Source organism: Wasmannia auropunctata, unplaced genomic scaffold (genome assembly GCF_000956235.1).
Source record: "Wasmannia auropunctata unplaced genomic scaffold, wasmannia.A_1.0 LD310679.1, whole genome shotgun sequence".
Taxonomy (NCBI): Eukaryota; Metazoa; Arthropoda; class Insecta; order Hymenoptera; family Formicidae; genus Wasmannia; species Wasmannia auropunctata.
The window spans coordinates 1-12486 of record NW_012052211.1 but is presented as its reverse complement, the minus strand read 5'-3'; the positions used below and the strand labels follow the sequence as shown (position 1 = coordinate 12486).

General features: G+C 27.4%; 1 protein-coding gene across 1 annotated transcript; it reads left to right on the top strand.

Moving 5' to 3' along the window:
- Positions 1 to 419: 419 nt before the first annotated feature.
- Positions 420 to 11906, top strand: LOC105461025 (glycogen phosphorylase; the record flags this gene model as incomplete). The annotated part of the gene is made up of 9 exons (XM_011707518.1): positions 420 to 521; positions 4248 to 4562; positions 5003 to 5114; positions 5184 to 5503; positions 8145 to 8455; positions 8535 to 8649; positions 9679 to 9861; positions 10757 to 11104; positions 11528 to 11906. Coding segments are annotated over 9 exons (2154 nt in total), but the record flags the coding sequence as incomplete, so codon positions are not given.
- Positions 11907 to 12486: the final 580 nt, after the last annotated feature.

Below are 12486 nucleotides of genomic sequence, written 5' to 3'. Positions count from 1 at the left end.
CGTGTGCTCTTCCGATCTACAAATAATTCGAGTTAAGGTAGGTTTTATTTCGATTTATAGAGGTTTTCCGCAACGGAGCGGAAGGGAATGAACAAAATTTTCGTCTTATAGAGGTTTTCGAATTGTAAAGGTTCGAGTTATCGAGGTTTGACTGTATATTTTTATTTACAGGACCATTGTCATACAGAAACTATTTATGCTAATTGACCTCGTGGTCTGAATAAAAACATTAATTCATACAGATGTTAACATTTCGTTTATGTTGAAAAAATACAAAAGATTAAGTTCTGCTATCGTGTTTTTTAATTAATTGTCTGTTTAAACTTACTATGATGTTACATGGCATTTGTACGATATTATTTAAATAAATTAAATAGGACATTTTTATTACATATATTTTAAATCTTGCTTTTTTTCAGAGAGTGTATTATTTGTCCTTGGAATATTATATGGGAAGATCATTACAAAATACAATGATCAATTTAGGAATACAAGGAGCATGCGACGAAGCTATGTATCAGGCAAGTATATATTTTTTAAAACTAAATTTATAGAAATATAAAAAATATAAAAAAGAATGTAAAATAGCACGAAGCTAAAAGATTAATTTTTAAGTTTAAAATCGTTCGTGTATGCAACGCAATGAAATATATGAATAAAGAGACTAAGAAACGAGCACACAAAAAAATGGATGTCAGAAATCATTTAATCTATAGACATGTTTAAATATTGATTTATTTTTGACCTCGTGGTTTAATGTGTTTATTTGTTTATTTATTATCTTTTATTTTGCGTTTTTTTTTAATTCTACTAGCTAAAAATGACTAGTTTGAAACGTTCTAGGATTTTTGTATAATGATGTTATTAAAGTTTTAATTTTAACATTCAATTTTAACATCCAATGTGTGCTTATTTCTTGGCCTCTTTATTCATATTCTAAAAAGAATTTTTTAGTGTTTAAAAGATCTCTATTAAGCTAGTCCCCCATCAGCGCAAAATTAATTTTTAAATAGTTAAAAATTAACTCAAAAAATTATGCTCAAGTGCTCGAATTGTTTGGTAGAAAATAAAAAAGATATTGTGGAGGCTGGTTTAACATTAAGTTTTTTGTGTCCCCACCCATGCCCACAAAAAGAATAAATATTGCGTAAATAGAATGGCACGAGCCAACTGCGCGATCGATGTTTAATTCGAATTTCTGTCAAATGGAATGAGCACCTAATTCGACGACTTGGTTCTTAAAATAATGTTATAATAAGAAAGAAATATTTTAATACTAAATTTGTTGGAGTACCTAATTGTTTAACATAACTTCTCTCTTGTAAGTCGACCGTTTGACTGGCATCTAAGTTTTAAAATATATATTTTTAAAATATTTTCATTATTTTTTGAAGCATTTAATTAGTAGTTAATTCTGCTAAATTTGTTTTTTATTTACGCAATAAATATTTTTTTGTGGATAGGGGCTAACTTAATGTTAGGCCAGCCTTCCCCACCCTAATATATTTTTTTTCTACCGGTTCGAGCATCTAATTTCACACTTGAGCATCTAATTAGCATTTAATTTTTAACTATTTGAAAATGAATTTTGCGCTGGTGGGGGGTGGCTAGCTTAACTTGGATGTTTAAAAGTCAGTAAAATAAACAAATTATATTTTACTAGAATATTCGGAATTTGAAGATATTTTATAAAATATCATGTTTTTGTGATTATTTAGGAAATTATACGGATTTCAAAAATTTTGTGTAGTTGATCATAACCATAATATATAGACTGTCCCATTTGAAAGAATCCATTAAGATTTCTCGAAAACTATGATAGGTATTATGGAAAACTGTTTCAAACAAAAGTTGTATGACTTCAAAGGAGATATAAAGTGGTATCAGTTGGTTTGACCTTGGATGGTGTCGTCAAGGTCAGGGAAGATCACTTTAAAATTTGTTAAATGAAATCCCTTATTTTTCATTGCGTATTTCTTGTAACTTATCTCGAGTGCTTTTCAAAACATTATAATAAAATATTTTTCCATTAAGCACTTTTCGAGTTATAAAACTTGAAAATTTCAGTACCGCCGGCGTTAGCATTACCCAAGGTGTCCGAACAATGGTTGAAACCTTTGAATGTTGTTTAAAACATGTGTCAAGGCCAAGGCTGTTAAAGGTTGCTCTTTTTTCATTTTTGAGAATTTTTTTTTTTAAGAGAAACAACTTCTAATGATCATGATCTTGATATATGTTATAAAGTTCATGATTCTGAACAACATTTAAAAGATTTTAGCCATTGTTTGGACACTTTGGATAATGCTAATGCCAGCGATACGGTAACTTTCAAGCCTTATAACTCGGAAAGTGTTCAATGGAAAAATATTTTATTATAGTGCTTTGAAAAGCTCTCGAGATAAGCTACAAGTATATTCAATAAAAAATGTGGAGTCCCATTTAAAATATTTAAAGTGACCTTTCCCTGATCTTGACAATGCCACTCAAGATCAAATCAATGGCATTTTATGTGCCTCTTGAAGTCATACAACTTTTGTTTGAAACATTTTTTCGTATCTATCAGTTTTCGAGAAATCTTAATGGATCCTTCAAAATGTATGTATACCGTGGCTGTCTAGCGCGCGGCGCATAAAATTTTTAAACCTTTATAGTTTTAAGTAATGTATTTTCAAAATAATTTTATGGAATTCGAACAATTTGTCAGCATCTTAAAGATTTCAAAGACTTGATTTTTGGGACGACGTACGTGCAGGTCAAAAGCAGTTGGTATTTTTTTTCTTAAAAACATTTCCTTTTTTATTTCAAATTCTTGAATTATATATCTGCTATATTCTTTAGTTTAAAAAATGTAATGTACGGATGTATCATAGTAGATTAAGATAACAAATTACTTTATCACTCATAATAAAATAGCAAAACTTCAAACGCGTTTTTTTCAAAATCATATTTCTCAATTTTCTTCACGCTTTTCTTAGAAACTACTGAACCAATTGACTTTCGCTTTGAAATATGTGTTCATTTATCACTATATCTTTTACTATGTTTAGGTCAATATTTTTAAATGTGTTTTTTACAATTTGCGCATTTTATAAAATTATGCAAAATTTTGTATTTTTTAACCTATCATCATTTTGTTAATAATTGAGTTACATTGTTTATTGAGATAAGCGAATATTTATAAAGATTAAAATAAACTATTAATCGTTTGTTTCAAATCAGTAGATTAAGCACAAATTTTGAGATACTTGTAAACGAAAATGACCTTGTAATTTAATAAATTTTTTTTGTGTTTGACGCTTCTTTATTTAATTGTAATTTTTTCTATTATGCGCACAATTTGCGTAATAAAGCTAAATTTTTATTAAAATAAAAGGGATGCCCAAACGTACCTACATAAAACATCAGTGTTTAAAGTATTTCTATTTTCGCGGAAATTATTCTTAAAAATAGCCTTAAAATAAGTCATATAAACTAAAAAATCAACTTCTTTAATTTGTAAAATATCGTACCTGATTATCAGATTTGTCAAATTTAATAATCTAATTCGACAGTTATCAGTTATTTATATTTCTAATTTATTTATTTTTGTTCTGTTTTGCTCATATTTTATCAATATTTCGTAATAACGTAATTTATGATGTATACAAATATATATTTAAATATACAATATAAATTAAATAGCAAACATAATCGTTTTAATACAACAAACATAATATTTTTATGCAAATCATACTTTATTTCGATAAAAGGGTTAGCGGAAATATTTTATATAGAGAATATTGAGATAAATCAATTAGTGAAGAAATATAATTATTTTTCATAAAAATTATGCAGTTTACAATATGCAATTGTCTTTTCAGACCATATGTATAATTTTTGTTTGAAATATTTTTTTTTCTAAAATTAAAAAAAATTTTAGGAATGATTGTTAATAAAATGGGATATCTTCTGGCTCATTATCCGTATATATATAATATTCAGTTTTTAATATTTACATTTTTATTACATAAAAGATTTTATTTTTTCTTATATAATTAGGTATTTTATTCATCTAAAAAAACTTCAAAAAATATTTGAAAGTATTTTTTTTCAATATCAAATATAAAATTATAGTATAATTAAATGTATTTAAATTTTACAATTTTTTGGATATGTTCTATCAAAAAGAAGCTATTTCTCTCTATCTTTGCTTAGGAAACAGGTTATCTTAATAATTGGCCATTCTATATTGTGATCATTTCTCGTAGATGGGTCTGGATATTGAAGAATTGGAAGAACTCGAAGAAGACGCCGGACTTGGTAACGGAGGATTAGGCCGTTTAGCTGCCTGCTTTTTGGATAGTATGGCCACATTAGGTTTAGCTGCTTATGGATACGGTATACGTTACGAATATGGTATATTCGCACAGAAAATAAAAAATGGTGAGCAAATAGAGGAGCCCGACGATTGGCTCAGATATGGCAATCCTTGGGAAAAAGCTCGGCCAGAATTTATGTTGCCGGTGAACTTTTATGGCCATGTGATTGACACTTCGGAGGGCAAAAAATGGGTGAATACGCAGGTAATAAATTATTTTAATACATGAATACTTTACACACAAAATATGCATCCATATATCCAAAATGTTGCTGAATGTTGCTTTTACTGCGTATCACAGTCAATTTGGATCAATCTTTCTTTTTTAAAGAAAATGCTGAGTGAAACATCTACAATTTTCGAACAATTAAATGGAAAATTTAAAGTTAAGAAATTTTGCAAGAGAAAATACGACATGTAGTCAGTTTTACGTTGACTACATTTCCATAGAATTTTAATTCAAAGTTTGTTTGTAAAAATATATAGTTAGAAAAAAACGAATTTTCTCGATATATTAAATATTAATAAAGAAAAAAATTATTTGTAAATTTTATAGAAGAGTTGTAATTAAAAAAATGTCATATGTCTTGCAGTACTTTGTATAAATAATTTATGATTATAATTGTTTAATATAATTTGTTACAGGTTATTTTTGCCATGCCCTATGATAGTCCAATTCCTGGCTACAAAAATAATGTTGTTAATACTTTAAGGCTGTGGTCCGCAAAGTCGCCTATAGAATTTAATTTGAAGTTCTGTAAGTATCAACTCGATGAGTTTCTGCAATACAATAACAGTCTTTTCCATATGCTGTTAACTCTTTCAGTTAACGACGGTGACTATATACAGGCTGTGATTGATCGTAATCTGGCGGAGAATATCTCCAGAGTTCTTTATCCAAACGACAACTTCTTCGAAGGCAAAGAGCTCAGATTGAAGCAGGAATACTTTATGGTAGCTGCTACTCTGCAAGACATCATCCGAAGATATAAGTCTAGCAAATTTGGTTCAAGGGAGCATCATAGGACTGATTTCAAAGCTTTCCCTGATAAAGTAGCTGTTCAACTCAACGATACGCATCCCTCTCTAGCTATTCCTGAGCTGATGAGAATTCTTCTTGATGTTGAAAAACTCTCTTGGGAAGAGGTATGTTTATTATAAAGGAACATTGTCTATATACAAAGTTGAAAAAATATTTTGAAAAAAGTTCGTTAAAATAAGACAAAATTTACAACTTATAATGTGCAATGGCATACTTTTTCATACAATTACGTATTTTTTCCTATATTAATTGCTTTATTTTATTATAAAAGTATTTAAAATAAGGTTCTAAAAAAAAGGATTTAAACAATTTAATCAAATATCTCAAAAACTGACAAGTTTAGCAGGCAAAAATGTTTTACACAAAAATTGTATAATTTGTGGAAGAGCACAAATAATGGTAAAATGAATTAAAAAGAATTCACATGAAAGTTATTGCCGTTTTTTAAAATGGAATTTTATGATTTTTGTTATATAATATTGTTACGCCCGCGACTATGCCCGCGTCGTTTCGTGTTTGACCGAGCTGACGAGAAGAATCTGAAGAGCTTTTGTTTTCGTGACGACGCGCTTTTGTTGTCAAACGATCTTCATGTTAGATTAGAGACGAGCCGTCGATCCGTACAGACGTGCTGATTTGTTTTATACTTTCATTATGTAATTACTATTTAGTTAATTAAAGAGCTTTTAATTCAACTACTAATGTCTCTTATTTCTCTGCAATTCCGCGAGTGCACGCACGCGAATGCGAGAAAGTGCGAGTTCGATTTTTGGGCGTAACAATATGATTCTTCTAGTTATTCTGCGTATAAAAATATTAAAGTAGAGTTATAAAAAATCAATTTAAATATTTTATGCTTTATTTTGGTAGATTTAGAAATATGAAATATTTTGTAAATTATTAACTTTTGATAACCGTATTTTAATACTTTTATGCATAGAATAATAAGATGAATCAATTGATGTAAAGAAAACACATAGTTACTTTTAAAAAAATATGTAATTACATATTGCAAATTGCATAATTTTTTGAAAAGCAACTATTTGTTTTCTTTACAACAATTAATTTATCGACATATTTTAGAATACGAAATATCTTTTTAATTAGTGATTTTTTAAGTTTAATATTAGTTTTATAATTTCATATATCGGGAATATCAACGAATACTGATTTTAAAAAATTTGAATTGCAAAAAATGTATGTATGTACATACAAGGGGTCATTTTAAGTGACGCACTAAAATATTTCGAGAATAAGACATGGAATTGAAAAATATTTAAGCCAAAAATTGTGTAACTTTAAGGAGAATATAAAATGGTATCATTGGTTTGATCTTTGATGGTGTTGTCAAGGCCAGGGACAGGTCACTTTAAATTTGTTAAATTAAACTCCCCATTTTTCATTGCATATATACTTGTAGCTTATCTCGAGAGCATTTCAAAATACTATAATGAAATATTTTTCCATTAAGCACTTTTCGAGTTATAAGACTTGAATGTTACAATATCGCCGGCATTAGCATTATCCAAGGTGTCCGAACAATGGCTAAAACTTTTTGAATGTTCAGAATCATGACCTTGACACAAGTTGTCAAGGTCATGATTACTAGAAGTTGTTCCTCTTTTTTACAAAAAATAAAAATTTTTATAAATGAAAATAAGCAACAACCTTTAATGGTCTTTATCTATTTTATTTTATAATTCGAATCCGAGCTATCGATTGAGTCTACTTAGAACTTGATCGGTTCATTATTGAGATCCGGAAAATGTAAGTGCTCGCCAATTCGCGTAAAGAGACACGGTCTCGTCGTAAATAGATTTGTCACGAGACACTACCGTATCTTCTGATTTATCGCAATAACCGGTATATTGAGTGAGAACGTATACTAGAGGCACGTATATTAAATATTAATATTTAAACCAGAGGTGTGCGAATAATTCGAATCGAGTCGAATCACAGTAGATTCGATTCGAGTTTGTTTTCGAATCTGCAAGATTCGAGAATTTTGAATCAATCGCCTATTCTATTTGGTTTATTTACATCTCCCGTGCGACTAATTATTCTTATCTAATAAATAAGTACTTTTGATATATAATATATAATGTATTCATATAGATTAATAAAATATTCGAAAGCATTCTAACTATTCGTGTGTATGTACACATATTAATATTTTCTAATTTAAAATGTCACATAAGATCCTTTGTAATAAAATGTAAATCGAAAATAGGTCTTTAGTTTGTTTAAATCAGTTTGTTCAATTGTTTAAATAAATTGCGTAAAATAATGTAAATCATAAATTTTGATATTTATTATGTTTAAATTAACATGTAATATTAATCTGGGAAAATTTGATTCAGATTCGATTCGTATTCGAATTAAAGAGATTCGATTCGATTCGATTTCGAACGTGTTATAAAAAATTCGATTCGACCATGCAAATGCTTAATTCACACACCTCTAATTTGAACTTAGATCACATAAATTAATAACAAATAATATTTTACAATATTTTAAGATGCTTGATATTTGAATGTTTGTAACAATTCGAGATTATTATTGCATATTCAATATAATTTGATATATTTTAAGGCTTAAGTTTATTACTATCAAAGAGATTTTTTTTGAATTTTCAGCTTTTATCTAATTGTATATTTAATAGTGACGTGATTGACAGTGATCGAATAAATTTTATAATTTACATAACACTTGAAACAAATATCTTAGAATACTTTAATTTTTTAGGCTTGGGACATTACGACACGTACGTGCGCCTACACAAACCACACGGTTCTTCCCGAAGCATTAGAAAGATGGCCCACCTCTATGCTGGAGAGTATTCTTCCGAGGCATTTACAGATTATTTATGAGATAAATCATTTGCATCTTCAAAAAGTTGCAGCCAAATGGCCTGGCGATATGGACCGCATTCGTCGAATGTCTTTGGTAGAAGAGGAAGGTGAGAAGAGAGTCAACATGGCTCATCTGTCGATCGTTGGTAGTCATGCCATAAACGGAGTTGCTCGCCTTCATTCAGAAATTCTCAAAGATAGTGTGTACGTAGAGTTTTTTTTGTGGGAACTAACAATGCTTTGAGAAGATTAATGGAGTATTTAATTGTTTTTCTTTTGTTAGCTTCCGAGACTTCTACGAACTGACACCGGAGAAATTTCAGAACAAGACGAACGGTATCACTCCGAGAAGATGGCTGCTACTTTGCAATCCAAATCTGTCCGATATAATCGAAGAAGTCAGTATTCAAATATGTGGAACATTATTTTAATCAGGGATTCAGATTAAAAGGATATTTCAGTTCGGTTCTGATTACGATTTAATAAGACATCGATTTGACTAATGAATTTAAATTTAAATTATGGATTTTCTTGGTTACAGTTACGGTTTTCCTAAAACTTTCTTTTTAATGTTTCCTATTAAATTATTATTCTATTAAACTAGTAATGTTTTTTTGCCGTTGTATGCTACTTTTGAGCGCACGCGCGCGCTTGTGTGTATGTGTGTGGAAGGGAAAAGAGAATGAAAATAAAATATATAATTTAACATAGTTGTAAAAGATGTAGAAAAAATAATTATATACTTTTTTTTATATATTATGTTTTCTTGAGAATATGATATATTTCAAATAATATGTATTTCTTTGTATTTTTAAATTTTTTCAAAATATTTTATTATCTCTTTATTAATTCTTTATTATCAAAATTGCCATTTAATTATATATATATATTTTTATTTTGATACTTTTTTATATTTTTATCTGACAAAATTACTTTAGCAATTAAAGTAATCAAATGAATTAATGAAAATAGTTTTCCTAAATAAATCATCTCTTAATTATGAACTTTGCTTTTAATTCTATTTTTTTGTATAAAATTTTTATATGAAATGACAATTTAAAAAAAAATTATATAAACCATCTATAATTTTTATGAAATTTATGAAAGAACCTTCCTCATTTATTATTATTTAATAGATACAATTTATTTAGCAATAAATACTTTAATTACTAACAAGTAAAATAAAGTAACAAATTGTAGATTAAAAACCAAAAAAGCTGTAAACAAAAATAATTTTTTCAATCTGTTTATGATTCTGATATTATAAACTTTGTAGAATTTTAGTACAATTACGGTTTTGATTCAACTAAAAAAAGGAACGATTATCGATTCCGGAGTCCCTGATTTTAATAATCGCGATATTATATCATGCATATATATGTTTTATATAATTATGTATTTTATATAATTTTTTTTATAATTTATAGAAAATTGGTAGCGAATGGACAGTTCATTTGGAACAATTAGAGCAATTGAAGAAGTGGGCGAAGGATCCGGTATTCCAACGTAACATTGTTAAAGTTAAACAGGAAAACAAATTACGTTTAGCCCAAATATTAGAGAAAGAATATGGTGTTCGAGTTAATCCAGCATCTATTTTTGATATTCAGGTTAGAATATAGTCAATGAAGAAACATTTCTTTTTCATTACAATGCATTGGTTGATTTATACTCGATTGATAAAAATTCTGATGAAATCTTATATTTTTAAGAATTACAGATTTAAGATTTACATTTTAAATTTACAAACATTTCTAAGAAAATATCTTCAATCGTTTAAGATTTTAGATTTTTTTTTTTTCCCCGGAAATTATAAAATGAAATCTTTGAATATTTCAGAACTCAATATATAAATATATAAATATGTAGGTACTCGTATATAAAAAATTCTAAAAAAATGTAGACTCAGTATTTCTGAAAATTATTTCAATTTGTATAAAGTCAGAGACTTTTTCTAAAAAAAGTTATAAAATTATATAGAAGTTGTGAAAAAAATTCTGATATAATATAAAAATTTCGAGAAAATATGTGAAAAATTTCAAGAAAAATTTTCATCAGAATATCATATTCTCTTTAAAATTATCTCCAAAATAATTACAATTGAAGTAAGAAATGTTTAACGAGTTAAGTTTTAGATAGAAGATAGAGAGGACAAAGCTATCATTTTTGTTAGTTATGTAATTTAATTGGATCTTGTTACAATTTGAGATTTTTATTACGCAAATAAAGCGTTAAAAATTTTTTTAAATATTATAAATCAACTTCGATATTTATAGTAAATAGACTTATGTTATTGCTAAAGAGAAATCTTTTCTAAATTGGTCAAAGAATAATAAAATTAAAAGAATATCCGATAATTTTTAAACTGCCTATGTAATATATGATGGCACATTACGGTTGCAAGATATATGCAGTAATATGTTCATATGTTAAATTGCATGAAAACAAATTAGCAAGATTTGAGATGAAATGATACGAAATTGAATTGTAATATTTTGTTGACAGGTAAAGCGTATACACGAATACAAACGTCAATTATTGAATTGTTTACATGTCATCACTTTATACAATCGAATAAAAAGAGATCCATCTGCTCCTTTTGTTCCGAGAACTGTGATGATAGGTGGTAAAGCAGCGCCGGGTTATCATTTGGCGAAGAAGATTATTAAGCTTATCTGCAGTGTTGCTAATGTTGTCAATAATGATCCAATCGTTGGTGATAAACTCAAGTTAATCTTTCTTGAAAATTATCGTGTGACTTTAGCTGAAAAGATCATACCAGCGGCAGATCTAAGCGAGCAAATTTCGACCGCTGGCACCGAAGCGTCTGGTACTGGCAACATGAAGTTTATGGTCAGTTATGTTTGGCAGTAAAATAAAATTGAGATTACGCATTTATTTACATATCCGGCGAAATAATTTTGATAAAAATAAAATTTGAAATTAGTTTGTATTTTAGAATAAAATAGAAATTAGAGAAATGAAGGCCAACAAACGAGCAAACAAAGATTATTGCAATTATTTATAATAATTTTATTTGGTTTACTAAAGGCTTTAGTATATCGAAAATTATATAATATTTTGCTAATTTTTTATTTTATTCGATAATAAACTTATTTGGTATACGTAAAACTACGAATAATTTTAATTATTTTCTGTGATTTTATTTAATTTGTTGAATACAGTGTATTAAATCAATTAAATATTTAATTGTAGTTATTATTTTTGTTATAAAATTTGGTTCATTTAGATAATGGAACCTTACATTATTTTTAGTTGAACGGCTCATTGACCATTGGTACCTTGGATGGAGCAAATGTAGAAATGGCGGAGGAAATGGGTAATGAGAACATCTTCATTTTTGGTATGACAGTAGAGGAAGTGGAGGCTCTAAAAAGAAGAGGCTATAATGCATACGATTATTATAACAAACTACCGGAAGCTAAACAATGTATTGATCAAATCCAAGGAGGATTCTTCAGTCCAAATAACCTCAATGAATTCCAAGATATTGCTGATGTATTGCTTAAATGGGATAGATTTCTACTTTTGGCCGATTACGAGAGCTATGTAAACTTACAGGATCATGTTAGCAAAGTCTATCAGGTACTTAATCGATTGTAATTAACTTTTGTATAATTTTTATATTTAGAAAAAAATTAACTAGAAAATTTATATTTTATTAAAAAACTAGAATAGAAAATTATATTTAGAGAAAAAGATTATAGAAAAATTTTATTACCAAAATATTATTACTTTATAGACATTAGATTTTAATTATTATTGCTATCAAAAAATTAATAAAATATTTTTTTTTAATGTAAAGAAGTTTCATATTTTATTATATTAATCTTTGTATATGCTTTTATTTTCCATTTATTTTTTAATTATATTAATTGCAATGTTTTTCAATCATGAACTTACATTCAAAATTCATAAAAAATTATATGTATGATTGAATACATAAAACTATATTTAGAAAAAAAAAACTTTCTATTTTAAAAACACATTTTAACAGTTCCATAGCATAGGGTAATTGTACTTATTAGTGTGCTTTTATATTTAAATAAGTCATAAAAATAAACAAATAAATAGACAAAGTATTTTTTTATAAAGTTAATACTTTAACTTAATAAAAAAAAATACTTTGTCTATATATTTGTACCAGTTTATTTTTATGACTTATTTAAATATAAAAGCACACTAATAGATACAGGGCACACTAATATAGGGAC